The 21,723-nt window shown below is 35.1% G+C and overlaps 1 protein-coding gene across 7 annotated transcripts in view; it reads left to right on the top strand.

The window, feature by feature from the left end:
• The window catches only part of LOC114331461 (uncharacterized), a 562,400-nt gene that overhangs the window by 529,469 nt on the left and 11,208 nt on the right, over nt 1-21,723 (top strand). For all 7 annotated transcript variants that reach the window (XM_050651606.1, XM_050651603.1, XM_050651607.1 and 4 more), the window contains one exon: nt 10,203-10,460. In XM_050651606.1, coding sequence (XP_050507563.1) covers nt 10,204-10,460 — 257 coding nt within the window. In that variant the 5' untranslated portion in view covers nt 10,203. The remainder of the gene's footprint in view (nt 1-10,202; nt 10,461-21,723) is intronic.

Genomic DNA, 21,723 nt, shown 5'->3' with positions numbered 1-21,723 from the left:
AAAAATAATTTTTTAATAATATTGTGGCTTATTTCCTATTATAAATAGTTAAAATTGTAAAGATGCCACAAGAAAATAGCTTCAGAACAACTTTACAGTGCAGTTATGCATTTCCACCCATTTTTGAATAGTAGACTTTTTTCCTGACGTCATCCTGAACATAATGCAAAAAACTGCAAGTCTCTAGGTGCTGTATTTAAAAAATTATTTATTTTGTGCTAAATGCCCTGGTCTATGACCCAAGTTTAAATTATCCACTCTATTAGTCCCCGCATTGCAAGTAGCTTGATGGTAGTAGGTGCCTAGCGGCATCTGCTAAATGCGCCTAGCGGCATCTTTATATTATATCTAGTCTAAATCTACTTAAAAAATTGAAAAAAAAATCCTTTGTAAAAGGTATAAAATTTTATTAAAATCCCTTTAAGGCCGGACTTGTCTAAAAAAATCATCATCAGTGTTTTTTAGACAGGTTGAATGCCAGCTGAGCCACCAAAAATGCTAGGGTGAAAACCCTTTAAATGTTATGTAGTTGCATTAAAGGTGCATACTTGATTGAAACTCCATAGTATGGATATAAATAAAAAATAATAATGCACTTAGGTAAGGTATGGACCATTCCAACACGTGGGATGTAAATTGAGTTGGTTACATTACAACAACTGAGTTGCCATTAAATTGTTGTAACGTAACCAACTCAATTTACATCCCACGTGTTGGGAAGGTCCATACCTTACCTAAGGGCATTATTCTTTTTTATTTATATCCATCATATGGAGTTTTAAACAAGTGTGCACCTTTAATGCAACTACATAACATTTAAAGGGTTTTCACCCTAGCATTTCTTTGGTGGCTCAGCTGGCATTCAACCTGTCTAAAAAACACTGATGATAATTTTTTTAGAGAAGTCTGGCCTTAAAGGTATTTTAATAAAATTTTATACCTTTTACAAAGGATTTTTTTCCAATTTTTGTGATTGATGGTATACCGCCAACTACAGGAAAATTGTTATTTTCCTTGTGGATTTTGTAAATCTACTTAGTTTTCGTTTTCCTTTTCAATTTTGTACATTTCAAATTTTAGCAAAATTTCGAATTCCAACCCTGACCTTGTTACTGACTCTATTTTTAATTTTAAAAAATTATTTCACTTCAGTGACATCAAAAATTAAAATATGAGTTAGTCGTTCCAATATCAATAAAACGGTGATTCAAATCTTTGAAAATAAGTGGGTTTTATTGTTTGTTTACTATTAATATAAGAATAGATTATTTTGAATTCCACAGTATTCTGACAGTAATAATATTAGATAATGTATCGCTGATATCATTATTTTTCTAGTTTTTTTAATCCTTTGATTTCCTGGTAAGGCAGTTCTTACAAGCTCAGGATGGGAATTTTACTTTTTCCTTATAATTCACAAGTACTCCATTCCAACTGTTTTGTTTGATTACACATGTTTACAAAAAAAAAATAAATGTTGGATTATTTGACGAAACCATATATTATGATTAGGGGATTTTTGGGGTCGCTGATCACGAATCCGAGGTCCGCTGACCTCTATTACGTCAGGTAAAGGTCATTTCAAGGTCACTTCAAGATAACTCGAAATTCGCTCTGAAAAAGTATATTAGGAGTTTTTGGGGACGCTGATCACGAATCCGAGGTCCGCTGACATTTCTCACGTCTATCTCAAGGTAATTTAAAGGTCAAATCAAGATAAATCGACACAATCGCTCTGAAAAACTGTATTAGTGGGTTTTTGGGGTCCCTGATCACAAAACTGGGGACCGTTGAGCTCTACCACGTCAGGTAAAGGTCATTCCAAGGTCAAATCAGTTTTGTGGACTTGTCCTAATTTAACCTTAAAATGACCTTTTGCCTGACGTGGTAGAGCTCAACGGACCCCAGTTTTGTGATCAGCGACCCCAAAAACCCCCTAATATACTTCTTTAGAGTGATTGTGTCGATTTATCTTGATTTGACCTGGAAGTGACCTTGAGCTAGACGTGAGAGAGGTCAGCGGACCCCTGATTCGTGAAGAGCGACCCCAAAAACCCCCTAATATACTTTTTCAGAGCGATTGTCGATTTATCTTGATTTGACCTTGAAATTACCTTTACGCGTCGTGATAGAGGTCAGCGGACCTCGGATTCGTGATCAGCGACCCCAAAAACCCCCTAATATACTTTTTAGAGCGATTGTGTCGATTTATCTTGATATGACCTGGAAGTGAGCTTGAGCTAGACGTGAGAGACGTCAGCGGACCCCTATTTCGTGAAGAGCGACCCCCAAAACCCCCTAATATACTTTTTCAGAGCGATTGTCGATTTATCTTGATTTGACCTTGAAATTACCTTTACGCGACCTGATAGGGGTCAGCGGACCTCGGATTCGTGATCAGCGACCCCAAAAACCCCCTAGCCATATGATTTTGTCAAATAGTTCAACATTATTTTTTTTTGTAAACCTGTGTTATTGTAAGATTTTTGCTCACAGTCGCTAAATTTGTGTAAATTTTTTCGAGACTGGTGTCTATATCCATTCTATGGAGTTTTAACTAAGTATGCACCTTTAATGCAACTATATAATATTTACAAGGTTTTTACCCTAGTATTTCTTTGGTGGCTCAGCTGGCATCCAACATGTTTTAACACTGATGATGATTTTTAATAAAATCGAAAACGGTTTGTGATGTAGCCCTTAAAGGGATTTTTAATAAAAATTTTATACCATTTACAAAGGATTTTTTTCCAATAAATATAAATATTCTGACAACTGTCAGATTGAACTAACATGTCATGCAGCGATTCGCGACATTCTTAAAATCGTATAGGTATGACGTCAAAATTAATGACGCACTGAAAAAAGGTTTTGTGATAAACTGTCGAATCGGAAAAGTATGCCTTTTTGTAGAAAAATATTTAAATAGTTAAATGTACGACTTCCGAGTTTTCCTGATTATTTCATTCATAGAGATTCTGACCAATAGAAAGCTACAGAAATAAAAATTACTGCGATTATTTTTTAATGATTTTATCTTCCAATCGTGTAGTAAAATTTTCAAGACGTGTTTAATTTTGTCCAATCAGATTATTATAACAGCGTAATTTTCTACTGTACAAAATTACAGTGGGAATTTTTTTAAGTAGATTATTTCTGTTTAATTGGTTCCTAATTTTGACAATATCACATTCAAGAAAATATTCATAATAAACTTTAAGTTCTGCATATAATGTCAAACTGTCACGAGGTGAACTCAAATCGACAAATTTAAGCGCTCGTGTTTACTTCGGTAAGTTTATTTCATGAATAGAACTGTATTTATAACTAATTGTAACTAATATTTTACTAATATCTTCGTCTAAATATTTGCTAAACTGTGCTGTTCACTTTGACAAGTTGAAAAATGTGTGTCACAATAATTGGACACTGAATGTTTTTATACAAAGACTGGAATTTTAATTGAAAGTATTAAAAAATAACCTTACGAATATCACACGACAGTAATAATAAATAAGAAAATATTGCTCCACTGTTTCTCAAACTTGTTGTTATTTGGCAACAGCCACTCGAGCCCTCCCGGTTCTCGTCTATTTCCAGTCAACAAGTTTTAGAAAAATTGTCGCATTATTGTTAATTTATTCTCACTCTCTTGTGATATTAATGCCGATAATTTTTTTCGATAATTACCCGTCGTCAAGTTTTACGTCAGATGCTCTTCGGTAATACGCAAAAATACATTCAATGACATTAATGACAATTAATGTTTTACAACTTGTCACAGAGAACACCAAGAAACAGGTTTAGCAAATATTCAGGTGAAGATATCAATAAAATATTAGTTAAAATTATTTAAAAAGACAATTTTATTCATGAAATAATCTTACCGAATTACTCTCGAGCTCTTGAAAATTATCGATTTGTTTTGCCCTCGTATCACTTCGGGTCGTGAACTTAAAACTGTCAAAGTGTCACTCGGTATACAAATCGGTAATTTTAGAGCTCTCGTGTAATTACTACTCAATTTTGTTCTAAATGTGTTGTAATTGCCATACTATAAATAAATAAATAAACTACTCAAAATACATATTAAAGCTTTACCTTTATTAATGTACTAAGGAAAGAAAAATATAGCTAAAGATATATTCAATATGATTTAAATGTTATCGTAACTAAAATCCTCTATTAACAATTATTTAAGAATAGGCGTTTTTCTCGTGCTTTTTCACCAGCTACGCTAAAAACCAATCCAGCTTTCCACGGAAATCCTAATATTTATTCTAGAAGCCTATCCTGCAAGCGTAAATACTCAAATTTGTTGGCGAAATAGAAAGAGAGAGTATGATAATAACGTTGCTGACGAGCGTGGGGAGGCGAATATGTACTTTGGGTGACATTTTCGGGCTCACAAGGAGCCAGCACAAGATGAAAATTCAAAATAATGAAGAATTCTAAGCTCAGTAATAATATGGAAGATATCTTTTCATATAAATATTACGTAATATTATGCTCATATTTATTTTCAACATTTGATACAGTTGAGAAAATTCTGCGGTAAAATGTCTCCTACATAATATGTTATTACGACTGGGTAAAGGTCTGTATGAAGTAAGTAAGATTGTAATATTTCGTATTATTGCGATACAAAGTAGGATCTTCTTTCGGTGACATATTAGGTCGTAATGTTGGCAATTACATTCACGGTTTTCTGCTAATCGGAGACTGCGCATTCCTGTCCAATCAGGAATGTTCTTGAGCTATGTGCTATGTTCTCGATGTTACCTTTCATGATAAACTGAAGGATTATAAAAATTGAAGAAAAAGATCTTCTGCGTAAAAGCTATATTTATTTAAAAACCCCAATAAAGGGCCACATTAAAAAACAGAACGTTTTCGCTCTAAAGAGAGCATCATCAGTGTTCTAAGCCTAAAATAAGTATAACCATAATTAGTGAAGACAAGAGTAAAAAATTAAAAGGTTGGCCAAGATAAAAAAGCAGGTTACACTCACAAGCTCTACATGCTAAGCCACCAAAAATACATGGGTTAAAACCCTTAAAAAGCCGACTAAAAGCCTTACATCGGCGTGTGATATATTAAACCCTGGCGATGGATGAAACTTAAAAAAGATATACCTCAAAGCAGCATATGACTATACCACGAGCATGTGGGTGGTTGAGTTGATTTCTCTGTCTTCACAAAGAGAAAGGTGAAAGCCAACTGATTACAGGTGACAGGTGTGAAAGCGTTTCTGACTAACGACAGCACGAGACAGGCAGTGTCACATGAAGTTTTGTGGACTGATATGTAGTTAGGTACACTAGCCACTAGTTATAAAAATTACTGTTTGTGGTAAAATTCAATAATTACAACAAACTTCGTGTAGTGGGATTACAAGTATTCCCTATTAAGCTAACAAGAATAATATACGGACTGAAAATAACGTTATTTAAAACCAATTGTCAACGGGGTTCAAATAAGTGTATTACTAAGGATAGGCAACTAACCATACATGCGATACATTTTGAAATAAAGATATTATTTTGTTTTATTAGTTATAACAAGAATAATTTGCCCATATGATCAAATGCATTTACGGTAGAGAAAATAAGTAGATTTTTTTAAACTATTAAACATGATTATGTACCGAAATCCTCTAAGAATAGATGGATTAGCGGGCTGAGGCTCTAAATCGATAAATCTAGCGGATTTATCATCGAGGTTCGATCCCCGTCACGGCCATTAAAAAATAAAAAGGCCGACGTCGTAGTATAAAATTATACAGGATCTACGGCTTGGTATGAAATAAACTGGTGTCTGACCGGTCTATGGAGGAGCGTAGAACCTCTAAGAACATGCCCTAGGTATGAAATTTATCTTATTGTTTTCACCCAATTTTGAAAAAATGTGAACACTTTGAATTATCCATGTCCGTCTGTCCGTCTGTCTGTCTGTCTGTCTGTCTGTAATCACAACTCCTCCGTCATTATACCACGTAGAATGACAAATGAGGTGTCAAATGAAAGCTTATAATCCAAGGATGGTACTAAAGGTGAGAAATTTGACCTAGGCTGTCTGCCGTCTGTCCGTCCGACCGCAAATATAACTCCTCCGTCATTACACCAGGTAGAATGACGAATGAGGTGTCGAATGAAAGCTTATAATCCAAGAATGGTATTAAAGGTGAGAAATTTGACCTATGATCTCTGATTTTAGAAAAGCAACCGTAAGTACTGTGTTAAAGTCACCGGAATAGTAAAAGTGATATATTATTCGACGCGCCTTCGCAAGACGAGAATAAATATAAATCTCTCTGTCCGTCGGCGAATGCAACTCCTCCGTTATTAATACAAATAGAATGACAAATGAGGTGTCGAATGTAAGCTTATAACCCAAGGATGGTACTAAAGATAAGACATCAGATCTCTTGTTTTAGAGTTGCAACCGTAAGTACAGTTTTAAAGTCAACAAAATAGTATAATCGATATATCATTCGACGTGCCTTAGCAAGATGAGAAAAAATGTAACATTTTGGTTTCAATATTATTTCCGGTTAAAAACTTCTAACCAGATATGCCATTATAGTCGCAGAAATAGTACATGTAGCACATCAATCGAAGCATATTGAAGAGTTCAAATATCGACTTCCAGTTCTACTTTCGACGACTTTGGGTGAAAACCTAGGACTTACGAAGTCTAATTACTTGTTTTCATAGTTTTCAGTAATTCACGAATGGCATTTGCTTTATTTAAGACAGATTCGTTGGCCTGCATCGCTGTCCAGGCTATTCGGAGCATTTTTCAATGACATCACATATCAAACGCCTCTAGGTGATTGAGTGTATCAGCATTCGGGGTCCTGGTTTCAGTGCGATGTAACCACACTGACCAAATATAGTATTTGATCATTCCTTGGTGTAATTTTGGGTTTAAGCTGTGGTTACATAGCTTAAAGTGACAACGAATGATTTCAATTCGTAATATTACATTACAGAGTAGTAACAGTAACTTGCTATCCACATCAGAGGTTCAACATAAAAGGCTCACATAAAATTCATGAGATTTATTTTTGAAGTTATCTACCATAATTTTTAAAATACTCTTTCACTAAATTTATGACGATAAATTAATCCTGTCTCTGTATATGCCCCATCATTTTAAAATTCCCGCTGTTCATGTCAATATCAGCTGTTCTATCGCATGCTTCTAAATGCCCAAGAGAGACTACCCCAACCACTTCGTTAATCGCATGCAACTGCTGCTTGCGTCAAACGCATGCGACAATCGCGTAAGAGAGAATGCAACTTTATACTGAGACATATGTGTCGGGAATGATCGGAGCAGGATATTAACAATTATATACCAAGAGAATAAAATAATTGTGAAAAGTAATAGTTTTAAGAACCTAGAATCGGTATTACAGAGTTTTGAAGAAATAGATGAAGATGCAGTAGAACTAGGGTTCGATGGATGAAGTGGAAGGAAGTGAGTGATGTGTTATGTGATAGAAAAATTTAAATAAAGCTGAAGTAAAAATTCTGTAAAACACTCGTATGACCAGCCATGAAGTACGGAACTGAATGTTGAGCAGTTAAAAAGAAAGAGGAACAACGAATGCATGAGGCGGAAATGAGTAAGCTTAAAATGAGAAGGATGGGTGGATGGGTGGTATTCCTAATATATTAATAAGTATAGTAGAGGAAGCAAAGATATATAAAATAGCCAACAGAGAACAAAGAAAGCAAGAGATTTTAATCAGATTAGATGTATCCGAGATGAAAATAATAAAATAATAATTCACGAAAAGGATGTCAAAAAGAGATGGAGAAAGTATTTTGACAGTTTATTAAATGAAGAATTTGACAGACAGTCTGTGGAGTTAACGGAGACAGTAACAGCAATGGTTACCAGAATAACAAACGAGGAAGTGGCTCAAGCGTTTCAAGAAATAAAGAAAGGAAGAGGAGTCGGATCAGATGATATTCCTGGGGAAGTATGGAGAGCATTGGGAGAGACACGAATAAGTTGGCTAGCAGGTCTATTCAATATAATTATGGAAGTTGGACAAATGCCAGACTAATGGAGAAGCAGTATATCAATACCTGTCTACAAAAACAAGGGAGACATACAACAATGTACAAACTACAGGGCTATAAAACTACTTAGCCACACCATAAAAATATGCGAGAGAGTAATTGATAGACGGATACGTGAAGAAATCGAAATATCCGATAAATCAATTTGGCTTTATGCAGGGCAGATCAACAACAGATGCAATTTTCATTGTAAGGCAACTGATGGAAAAATAAAGGAATAAAGAGACCAACGCTCATATGGTATTCATTGATCTTGAGAAAGCATATGATAGAGTTCCTCGAGAGATTGTGTTGTGGGCACTCAATAAGAAAGGAGTCCCTGGCGAATATGTAAAAATTGTGAGAGATATGTATGAGGGAGTAACGACTAGTGTTAAGACAGGTGTGGGAGAGACTGATAAATTTCAGGTGAACGTAGGATTGCACCAAGGCTCGGTGCTTAGTCCTTATTTATTCTCATTAGTTTTGGACCAGATAACAGCGAAACTACAGGGTAGAATTCCACGGTGCCTAATGTATATTGATGATGTAGTGTTAATAGGAAATAGTGAAAGAGACTTAGAACAAAAACTGGAACAATGGAGACAAGCTCTTGCGGAAAAAGGTTTAAAACTTAGTAGGACAAAAACAGAGTATTTGGAATGTTCATTTAAAGACGGAGTTACTACAAATAAAACGGTATCTTTGGATGATGAAATGATGTGAAAAGCAATAGTTTTAAATACCTAGGATCGGTATTACAGAGTAATGGAGAAATAGATGGAGATGCATGCAGTAGAATTAGGTCTGGATAGATGAAGTGGAAAGAAGCGAGTGGTATGTTGTGTGACAGAAAAATTCCAATGAAGCTGAAGGGAAAATTCTATAAAATAGCCATAAGACTGGCTATGATGTACGGAACTGAATGTTGGGCAGTGAAAAGGAAAGAGGAACAACGAATGCATGTGGCGGAAATGAGACTGCTGAGATGGATGAGTGGAGTGACAAAGAAGGATAAAATTAGAAATGAGTATATTAGGGGAAGTCTAGGTGTAGCACCAATTGATGCCAAAATGAGAGAGCATAGGTTAAGATGGTTTGGTCATGTTCAACGTCGAGACGTTAATCACCCAATAAGAAGAATAGCTAAAGTGCAGATTCCTAGAAGGAGTAGGAGAGGAAGACCAAAGAAGACCAGGGGGGAGACGATAAGGCAGAATATGTTGGTAAAAGGGATTAACATTGATATGACTCAAGATAGAATTGTGTGGAGAAATGCAATTAGGGAAGCCGACCCCGCATAGGGATAAGGCAAAGAGAATGATGATGATGAGTAGGGGCAGTGTAGGGATAGCACCAATTGAATCAAAATGATAAAGCATATGTTAATATGGTTTGGTCATACCTCGCGACGTTGGACTGGGCGGAGTAGGAAAAGAAGACCAAAGAAGACCTGGGGGAGAAGCTTAGACAGACATGTTGGTAATGGGGATTGATATTGGAATGACCTAAGATATAAACTTCTGTAATTAGGGAAGCCGACCCCTCATAGGGATAAAGAAAAAAATAATGATGATGATATTATATCAAGAGAATATATGAATATATTCCCCGAAAATCTTCTTCCGGTTTGTTCAATAGAAGAATGTTGGCCATTATTGTATTGACAAGTTTATGAAAATTGTATAAAGTCAGAATAAATAATAATTATTAAAGCCACGTGTTTTTAGAACAATTCTCTAAGGGGAACTCAGTCTAGTACAAACCAAGATGAGCTAAGACCAAATTGTGTTATGTTGAAAACCGTGTGCCCCAATCAGTTTTGTTTATAAATTTTCATGTTATAAAACGGCGTGATATTAACTATTAATAATTAAGATTGCGTAACGTTAGTTATTTTGTTAATTAAGCCTGTCCATTGTTTTCAATTTAATTATCGTTATCCATTTATGGTACTTTACAATATACTTATATGACGTAATATTTTAAAGATTTATTATGAATTATTACAAATAATATTTTGTAATATAAAACCATAAAATAAATTAAATAAATTTTATTATGGAATTAAGCAATCGTTTATCGGTAAATATGAAAACATGCCAAATTATCGCTGTATTGTTTCAGGATGAAATCGGAATACGTAGCTGTGGCGGCGATAGTGGCTTTGGCCACGGCGTGCTGTGCTGGCTCGACACCCTTGGCGGCGGCGGAAAATCGATTCGCGAGAGACGGCAACAGGGCCGCCAGAGCAACAGATTTCCAGCGGACGAATGCAGCTGCTCCAGCGGCGAGTGAAGTTTTTCCCGATTCCGATGAGAACGAGGCGGATAGGTGGAAAAGAGCCAACGATCCTTGGGACGGAGAACATTCCGAGTTTAAGTCGTAAGTTATTTTTCTGATTGTTTTGGAATAAAATAATAGATTTGATCGTGAAAAACGTTTTTTTTTTGTTGCAGTTATTGTTAATTATTTAAGAAAATATCTAATTTGTTCTTGAATAGTAGGAACAATACGTTTAGTGCAAACTTCTTGCATGAGCTACATACTGTATTCTTGCTATTTTAATTCATAATACACTGGACGTCAGAGAAAACGGGCCATCCACAAAATTTAGAAAATTTTATATTTTTGTTTTATTTATTTCAGCAGTGAATGATATAGGTGTTATTATTTTTGTTTGAAATTCTAAACTAGTAATTTTACGTGAGTTTTTACGATTTGAGGCATGCTTACTATGCGCAGCAGTTAATAATATAGAATTTTCTTCCTGACTACATTGACTTACAATGGTGTTCATCCTAATATTCCACTACCTTGCTTTCTTGTATCACAACTTACAATGCAGTTATAAAAACTTACTCAATAAATGTTTCGAGAAAAACATTGTATCCCAGGTTACAATGTTTTAGTAAATTTTCATCAATAATAAAAAATTTTAATATTGTAACATTGGTTACAACGTTTTTTCCACCCAGTGATCAAAAATTTGCACTTATAGGTCTGGATCCCGCGTATGAAAAAAAAAGTTGATTAATAGCAAGCCGAAAATTTGTTAATAGCTTAAGGGTGTCTAGTCGGACAAACTTTGCTATATGGGAACACTGGATCAGGGGAAGTTTTAATTGTGGAACAGGTTAAAAATTTGGAACGGTCATACCACGAAAACGGCACATGTATTTTGTCCGACAGAACAGACTTAAACTCTCCGAATAGAGATTAAACTCTCATGCAAAAATCAGACTGCTATTTATCACCAAATGGGCGTTTTAATGAGTGGAACATGTAGAATATGTCAAATGACAGGAATTATGACAGGTGATAAATAGCAGTCTGATTTTTGCATGAGAGTTTAATCTCTGTTCGGACAATTTAAGTCTGTTCTGTCGGACAAAATAAATGTGCCGTTTTCGTGGTCTGGCCGTTCCAAATTGTTAACCTGTTCCACAATTAAAACTGCTCCTGTTACAGTGTTCCCATATATCAAAGTTTATCCGACTAGACACCCTTAAGCTATTAACAAATTTTCAACTTGCTATTAATCAACTTTTTTTTCATACGCGGGATCCAGACCTATTACAATGAGGTTATTTTGTTAAATAAAAGACTAAGTTTTCACTCTAATGGCATATAGCATATCCCACCAGAATGAAAACAATGGGAACCTTCTCTGGTTACACCTCCGAGGCTTCTACAATTTGCAAGCCATGCGGATGCTGAGACTAAGGAAGATGAGGGAATTCTACAATTTACAATTCACGTCCCATCTGCTCAGCGCGGTAAAGTTCCAACGAGACTGGTTCCCTTAATACTCCACACAGAGTAAATGTAAATCAAAAATGATATGTGCCTCCTGATGAGCAATCATATGTGCCTCCTGATGAGAGACTAATAAGTTTCGAAACCGGTAGAGGTGCTTGCAGCACTCTCTGATTGGACTGGAATATGGTTCGGCTGTATTTTCGTTTTGCAACGAAATTGAAAGTGGTTATTCATTTTTGTTAAATAACTTTATAATTACATAAGATAGGATAAAAGTTCTTAGACCAAATTGAAGGTTATATTTTATAGATGCTATTTAAGCCATAGTTGAAAAACACTGTAAGTGGAGATACAATGTTTTTCATATCAGGTGTTGATATCGGTCTCCCTATAGTGAATTGTCCATAAATATAAATATACTCAGTGACATTAGAAGTGTTACACCCAGAAGGAATCATTTCTTGAAGTTAATTTTTTGGCAGCACAATGACTATATTTAAAGCATGCTATGATTACAATATCAATGTTTTATCTTGTATAGTTTTTGTAAAAATAAAGTTTTATCTTTAAATTTTTTTGTGAACTACCAATTAATAAAGATCGGTTAGTACAGATATTTTAAGTTATGATTACTCAGTCTAATTGTATTCAGTGCAAGAATATGCCTCGAGTTCGAAGACACGAAAGTTACCACCATTTTAGCGATTTTGACAGGGGTAGAATTATTATTGCCTATAGAGATATGTAGTCCGTTCTTTAACGGTAAAATATTGCAAAACCTCTAAATTTTAAAGAACCGCTTGGATTGACATGAAATTTGGCATACACACAGCTAACAAGTCAAAGAAAAAAAGTGATATTGTGCCGATATGTGCTTTTGCCCGGGGGGTGGTTTTCACCCCCTTTTGGGGGTGAAAAAATATTCGTCCAAAGAAAGTCAGGAAATGGATAAACTGGCTAATTTTAAGAAACTTTTGATCTATAGAGTTTTTTCACTAAGTCAATATTTTTCGAGTTATTTGGCAGTGAATATGTTCATTTTTTCAACAGAAAAACCACGCTTTTAGACGGTTTTTCGCAAATAACTCAAATAGTAAGTATTTTGTCGAAAAAACATTCTTAGCAAAAATATAGCCTGTAAAAAATTTAAAAAAATGGTGTATACATCACGTCTCTAGACCTAGTAGAAGCAGAGTTATAGCTAATGAAAAATAGGTTCATATTCGTCAAATTCCAAATGGAATATTTTACGTGAAATAACCAAAAATGAAGCACATTTCGGGGAAAACTCATTACAACTTATTTAAAGTGTTTAAAAAAAGCTTCATTTTTGTTTTCTAAAAAAAATTTCTAGCATCAAAATTAAACAAGTTACGCTCAAAATAAAGTTAGTCCCTTTTGGTTTTGGGAAAAAAATCGAGAAAGCCACCCCCTAATTAGTATCTTAAATGAACTTAATCGTTACGACTTCACAAGTTTCTTGACTCGTGTATATATTGTTTATATGGTCTCTAAGTTTCATCGGTTCAAAGTCCTTACTATTGAAAGGGCTGTAGTTAAAAGGGGTTGAACGAGTCACTGATCACGAATGTATGCAAATTTAGAAACACCAAATCTTAATCAATTTTTGTCTAACAGAAAAACAAAAAAATACATGATATTCAGAAAAGCAAATCTGACTTTTTTTGTTTTTCGAGATGTTTAAGCAATGTTTAAGTTATTTTGAAAAAAAGCATATTTTTCAAAATTAAAATTTTTAAAAATTTGACTTTGAAACCAAGTTTTTTCAAAAATAAGCACTTTGAATCGATGAAACTTACAGATCGTATAAACACAACATAAATAAAATAATTTGTGGAGCGGTAACGATTAATTTCATTTAAGTTGCTAATTAGGGGTTGGTCTTCCCGATTTTTTTTTGCAAAAACAAAAGGGAAAAACATTGTTTTGGGCGTAACTTGCTTAAATTTAATGCTAGAAACTTTTTGTAAGAACAGAAATAAAGCTTTTTTTAAACACTTTAAAAAAGTTATAATGGGTTTTCCCCAAAAAGTGCTTAATTTTTTCGATAGTTCACGTCGAAATATTCTATTTGAAATTTGGTGAATATGAATCTATTTTTTATTGGCTATAACTCTAGTTCTACGAGATCCAGAGACCTAACGCGCACACCATTTTTTTTTACTTTTTTATAGGCTACTTACTTTTTGAGTTATTTGCGAAAAACCGTCTAAAAATGTGGTTATTTTGTTGAAAAATGAACATATTCACTCGCAAATAACTCGAAAAGTGTTGACTTGGCGAAAAAGCTCTAAAGAACAAAAGTTACTTAAAATTAATTAGTTTACCCATTTCCGGACTTATTTTGGACATATATTTTTTCACCCCCAACAGGGGGTGAAAGTCACCCCCAGGGCAAAAGCACACGTCGGCACAATATCACTTTTTTCTTTGACATGTAAGCTATACGCATGCCAAATTTCATGTCAATCCAAGCGGTTCTTTAAAATTTAGAGCAAAAACCGTGAAAGAATGGACTAATGGGTTTGTCGTATCGCAAAATTGGCCGTCGTGTTAATTGTACGGCAATGAGAGTTATGCAAGTATGTCATGTGTGGACAAACGAAGGTAAGGGAACACGAAGAAGACCAACTGGTCAACCGAGGCGTACCACAGGGCGTCAAGATAGGCGCTTTAGACTCCTGGGTATGAGAGACCGTTTCGCTACTACGAGTCAAATAGCTGACCAATGGTTTGGAGTAGAACGTAGACTTAGAACAAGACGTACCCTGTACCGTAGCATTTGAGCCTTTGGACTGGTTTCATTCCGTCCACCACGAGTGCTTCCTTTGACTGCGGACCACTGTCCTCAACGTTTGAATTGGTGCAGAGAACGGCAGCATTGGGTGGCAGAATGGCATAATGCAGCATTCAGCGATGAATCGCGATTTTGTTTAGTTATGCGTGATGGTCGTAAAATGATTAGACGCCGCCATACGACGCCTTTTCGCCAGACGATAAGTCGACGAGAGATCGTTTGCTGTTGAGAGGCATCTACACAGGATAGTTGTAGTAATGGTTTGGGGGGTTAATGCCTATGGTAGCCGATCACCACTTTTGTTTATTCGAGGCAGTATGACAGATGCGCATTATGTTGATGACATCTTACAAACCAGTTTACTGGCTTATATAGACAGCCGTCGAAACGCACTTTTTCAGGAAGACAACGCGCGTCCCCATATTGCTCGTCAAAATATGGACTTTTTCCAAGGAGCTGGCATTAATCTTTTGCCGTGGCTACCCCGTTCACTGGGTTTAAATCCTATCGAACATGTGTGGGATATGATGGGGAGGAGACTGTCCATTTTGCACCATCCTCCACAGGCTCTGGCACAGTTAGTCCATGAAATTCAAGTTGCTTGAAACGAGGTGCCACAACCAGACGTCGATCATCTCATTTTGTCAATGCCTAGACGTGTCCTTCGTCAATGGACCCTTCAAAAACCCAATTGTCAATGGACCCAATTCGAAACCTTCGTCAATGGACTGGCTTATCAGCAGATCAATTGTTACATGCCGCACAAGATCGAGAACGATATCGGCAAATTGTTATGGAAGCTACCCACGCCTAAAAATTTGGGCACGGTACTTAAAGAAGAAGAAGAAGTGTCCTGAAGTGTATTCAGCTAGGGGTCGCCAAACACATTATTATTTTTTTTTTGATTACATGTCAATAAAAAGTCTTGCCAATGTTATCGTCTTATTCTTAATGAAAATGTAACCTGTTGCCAAAAAATTAAGTTCCAAAAATGATTATTTATGGGTGTAACACTTCTAATGTCACTGAGTATACTTAGGGCATGAAATCCAAATTTCCAGGGACTGACTGACTGCCAAACTGCTGAATTACAGAGAAGGATCACCTTAGCATGGGCCGCATATGCAGCTCTATCAGACATCTTCAAGAGCAACTTGCCAAATTATTTTAAAAGGAAGACCTTCAACCAATGTGTGCTTCCAGTCATGACTTACAGCGCCGAAACATTATCGTTAACACAGACCACAGCAACGAAACTTAGAGTGGCCCAAAGAAGAATGGAACCGTCACTACTTGGACTGACTCTCGGAGACAGGGTCAGAAACGAAGAAATCAGAAGAAGGACAGGCGTCACAGATGTCATAGAGCAAGTAGCTTGGCTGAAGTGGAATCGGGCGGGCCATGTAGCCAGAATGAAGGACGGGAGGTGGACCCAAAAAATTACAGTGTGGAGACCAAGAGAAGATAGGAGAAGTAGAGGTAGACCACCTACACGATGGACAGACGACGTCAAAAGGATTGCTGGGAATTGGTTGCAGAAAGCCCAAGATCGATAAAACTGGAAGAAATTAGGGAAGACCTATGTTCAACTTTGGATGCAGAAGGCTGGATAATGATAGTGAATTGCATTGCATAGTTACATTTCTGTAAAATGGAGCAAGCCAAAGGGATGTGGCAAGACAATTGAATGTTAGTTATCCAATTATAGAGAGAACTTACCAACGATGTCTTTAGACCTGATTTCATTAACGGTGACACAGAACTGGTGCAAAAAATAAGATAACAGGCAGAGAAGATCGCGTTCTCACTAAAGCTGCATTGCGGACCCGGACGCACACTGTTAAAATGCTCCAAAGCCATATTCATCAAGTCCAAGAACCAGTAATCAACGTTTCTATCGTTCGGCAAAGGTTAACAGAACAGGGTTTGATAGCTTGCAATACAGAAACGTGTTAATTACTTACAGCTGCTCACAAAAGACGCAGACCGTGAACACGTCAATTAGACCATAGACAATTGGGAAAAAGTTTTGGTTACAGATGAGTGCAGAATATCAATTTATGATAAAGATGGTCGAAATACGGTCCACAGAAAGGCTTGAGAACGTTATGATGCCTGCAGTCGGTTAACAGGATTGATTTTTGTGATGGCTCAGTATTGTTTTGGTCAGGGCTTTCTTTTGAGGTAATTGAGTGTTCATTGAGAGGGGCACATTAACAGCACACCGATAGAAAATGGAGATCCTATATCATGTGATGCCAGATGCTGGGTTTATTGGTAATGGTTTTCTGCTAATACAAGATAATGCGATATCACATACGGTAAGGATTGTAACGCAGTGTCGTGAAAATGTTTGTATTACAAAAATGAACTGGTCTACTCAATGTCCAGACCTTAGTAGTATTAAGCAAATAGGGAGTCTTCTCAAAAGACATGTAAGACGTCGTATACCTGCTCCAAAAATATAAAACACAGCTTCAATGAAGAGAGATTCTTATTGAGGGATGGGCCACTTTCTGTGCCAAATCGAATGATGATTAAACTTAATGATGATAAAACCCAACTATAGCCACAGGTTTTCTCAACATTTTGTTTTTTATTCATTCGCTTAAGTTGGATAATAAAATAGTTAGGCACTTTAGCAACTAGCCATGTTCTTTATTAACACAGGGTGTTTCTAAATAAGTGCGACAAACTTTAAGGGGTAATTTTGCATGAAAAAATAAAGACCCTTTGCTTGATAAACCTATGTCCGCAAATACTTCGTTTCCGAGATACGAGATGTGGAATTTTTTCTTACAAACTGACGATTTATCTATTGCTCTAAAACCGGTTGAGATATGCAAATGAAATTTGGTAGGTTTTAAGTGGTAAATATTGCGCATTTTTTGACATACCATTAAGAATTTTATATTGGCCATTTACGTGTATACGGGTCATATTATCCTATCACATTACCCGCATGCACGCCAATGGTGAATATAAGTTTAATTGTATGTCGAAAACGCGCAATAACTACCTCTTAAAACCTACCAAATTTTATTTGCATCTCAACCGGTTTTAGAGCAATAAATAAATCGTCAGTTTGTAAAATAAAATTCAACATTCCATATCTCGGAAACTAAGCATTTGCGGACATAGGTTTATCAAGCAAACGGTCATTATTTTTTCATGCCGAATTACCCCTTAAAGTTTGTCGAACTTATTTAGAAACACCCTGTATTGATAAAGAACATGGCTAATTGTTAAAGTGCCTAACTTTTTATTATCCAACATAAGCGAATGAATAAAAAAACAAAATGTTAAGAAAACCTTGGGCTATAGTTGGGTTTTAATTTCAATACTTTATAAAGGGAATATATAGAATATTCCAAAGGTGTTGTGAAAAATGAGAAAAAAACACAGTTTGATTCGTACACCCGTTATACAATGAAAATTTACCTGTTTAGCAACAATATTACTACAGCTATATTGTTAATGAATAAGGCTATAACATATTAAAAAAAATACTTAAATCGGACAACAGGTTTAGGAAATACGAGACATCAAAAATGACTCATTTTTTGGGGTGCTCGTTTTTCGTGCCGGTCAGTGATTTGCATAAGTACTCACAGTACTTACTGTGAGGGATTAATAGCATTCGACTTTTTTGGAAAATATACAAGAAGCAGATTTTCTGTAATATTTTAATATTTTTATTAAGTACTGGTCTTGAAAACGTTTTATAACTTCATTGTTTATAACAAGTTTGATATCTTCATTTTTTATTTCACTGATTCGTGGAGAGGTACTAACAAATCCTTTTTTCATCAATAAAATCTATATTTCTAATATTATTATTTATATTGTTTTGTTACAGTTAATTTTTGCATGAAGTTGAATTATACAAATCATATCTTTGAGCGCGTATATTTCATGTTTTCATAATTATTAATAATCACAATTAAATATACAGCTTTTAGTCTTTTGGTTATTCCGCCCGTGATCAATATGGTTGAAAATAATATAAAATATTCATTAATTTATAATGTAATATACAGGGTGAGTGGGGAGGAATGTGCCAAACTTCAAGACTATATAATATACGTAAAAATAGTCAAAAATATCTCATATGTTGTTATTCGATTTTCATTTGTTTCCGAGATATGGTGTGTTGAAATTTTTCTTACAAAATGACGATTTATTTATTGCTCTAAAACCGGTTGTGTGCAAATGAAATTTGGTGGGTTTTAAAACATAGTTGTTGCGCATGTTTTGACATATAATTAAGAATTTTATATTTACCATTGGCGCGCATACGGATAATAGTCTCTAATTTTTAAATTTAAAAATGGTACGCCACTGAAATATTTCAAATTAAAAATCTTTCTTGAATTCCTCCTTCAATTTTTGACAAAAAATCTATCTCCCCTTTTTTCATGCAACGCTTCGTTTTCATGCAAAAAATAAAACATCTTAACGCTTACAAAGTTTTCGACGAAGTTTCTGTATGAATGTGTAGAAACTTATTCCGAATACGTTGTAAGCGTTAAGATGTTTTATTTTTTGCATGAAAACGAAGCATCGTATGAAAAAACATGAAGATAGATTTTTCTTTTAGAAATTGAACAGGGAATCCAAAAATAATTTTTAATTTGAAATATCTCAGTGGCGTACTATTTTTTTTTCTTTAAAAAATTTCAGACTATTACTCGTACGCGCGCCAATGGTGAATATAAAATTCTTAATTGTATGTCAAAACATGCGCAACAACTATGTTTTAAAAACCACCATTTGATATGCACACCTCAACCGGTTTTAGAGCAATAAATAAATCGTCAGTTTGCAAGAAAAATTTTAACACCCCATATCTCGGAAACAAATGAAAATCGAATAACAACATATGAGTTATTTTTGATTATTTTTACGTATATTATACAGTCTTGAAGTTTGGCGCATTCCTCCCCACTCACCCTGTATAATCTTACAAAAAATAGACTCAATATGATGTTAGGTTGAATGTTGGTGTTTGTCATGATTACGACAACTCTAGAGTACAATAACACGCTACAATAAAAAAATTATCAGTAGTAATTACACGAGAGCTCAAAAATTATCGATTTGTATCCCGAGTGACACTTTTGACAGTTTTAATTTCACGACCCGAAAGGGAGTGAAATTATATCAAAGTGTCACGAGGACAAAACACATCGGTAATTTTTATGAGCTCGAGAATAAGTCTTCTTCTTCTTCTTCTTCTTCTTCTTCTTCTTCTTCTTCTTCTTCTTCTTCTTCCTCTTCTTCTTCTTCTTCTTCTTCTTCTTATTCTTCTCCTTCTTCTTATTCTTCTTATTCTTCTTTTTGTATAGACATGACTCTGTCTGTTTTTTCAATGTGCCTCTAGTAAGTTGTCGTTCCATCGTTTTCGTGGTCTTCCCACTGATCGTCTTCCTATTGGGGAACCGTCTCTCGCTGTTCTGACTATCCTATTTGTCGTCATTCGGCTTATGTGGTCATTCCATTCTATTCTTCTGTTTCTTATCCAGTTATTAATGTTATACACCTTGCATCTCCGTCGCATATCTGTACTTCTAGCTCTGTCCCATAGAGTCTTACCATCGATTTTTCGAAGGGTTTTCATCTCCGCTGTTTCGAGCAATCTTTTTGTCCTCTTTGTGTCGGGTCGTGTTTCTGCCGCATATGTCATTATTGGTCTGATGACAGATTTGTAAATTCTGCCTTTAATTTCTTTTCCAATATTTTTATTTCTCCATATTGTGTCATTCAGGCAACCTGCGGCTTTGTTTGCTCTATTCACTTGATCTTCCACTTCTGTTTTGAGCCTTTCGTAAAGAATAAGTCGGTAAGATTATTTCATGAATATAACTGTTTTTTTAAATCATTCTAACTAATATTTTATTGATATCATCGCTTGAATATTTGCTAAAAATGTTCATGGCGTTCTCTTTGACAAGTTGTAAAACATCAATTGTCATTAGTGTCACTGAATGTTCGTTTCTGCGTAGCAACGAAGGGCATCTAACGTAATATTTGACGACGGGAATTTATCGAAAAAAATTCCCGCTGTAATTTTTATTCTTGTAGCTGTATTGGTCAAAATCTCTATAAATGAAATAATCATATTAGTGCAATAAAAAATATTTTTTTCCACTATAGTCATTTCAGTAATATTCTGTTTTTGCATAAAAATTGATTTTTGTGAAAAAAGTCAGATTGTAAATGAGAATTCTATTTTACTGCATTCTAGTCACTTGATTGATATTTTTTATGTTTTTTTTTAGAAAGATTATTAGAGAGATTAAGATTAATTTAATATACATTCCAAGACTGTTACATATAATTGATGAGTTACAGAATATATTATTTTTTATTAAATTTGTAATATTATTTATTGTCTCATGTAGTACACTGGTTTTATTAGTTTTCTATATCCATTTTCAGTTTGATCAAATATGTCTTATTAGTCTAATGTTGTAACATTATAGAACAGCTTATAACAACAAACTATATAGAACAGCTGTTTAACGACAACCGAGACACAATAGATAACGAATATATCGTTGAAGATACTGGACCAGAAATAACAGAAAGTGAAGTAAAACACACCATTAAAGAACTGAAAACTGGGAAAGCTGTAGGACCGGACGAAATACCGACAGAGATATTGCAACTTATAGCCGACTGCAATATACATGTAATTGTCTAATTATTTAATATTGTATACAGAACAGGTATATTACCTAAACAATGGCTTCTATCAACATTCGTGACTATACCGAAAAAGAGCAACGCCAGACAATGTTGCGAACACCGTACCATCAGTCTAATGTGCCACATACTCAAAGTATTTCTAAATATTATTCATCGTAGAATATACAAAAAGTTACAACAAGACATTGGACAAACTCAGTTCGGATTTAGAAATGCTCAAGGAACCAGAGAAGCAATATTTGCAGTAAATGTGCTAATACAGAGATATTTAGATGTAAACCAGGACATCTATGTCTGCTTCCTAGATTATAACAAGGCATTCGATACGGTGAAACATAATCGGTTAATACAACTATT

Source organism: Diabrotica virgifera, chromosome 5, assembly GCF_917563875.1.
Source record: "Diabrotica virgifera virgifera chromosome 5, PGI_DIABVI_V3a".
Classification (NCBI taxonomy): Eukaryota; Metazoa; Arthropoda; class Insecta; order Coleoptera; family Chrysomelidae; genus Diabrotica; species Diabrotica virgifera.
This window is presented reverse-complemented; position numbering and strand designations above follow the sequence as displayed.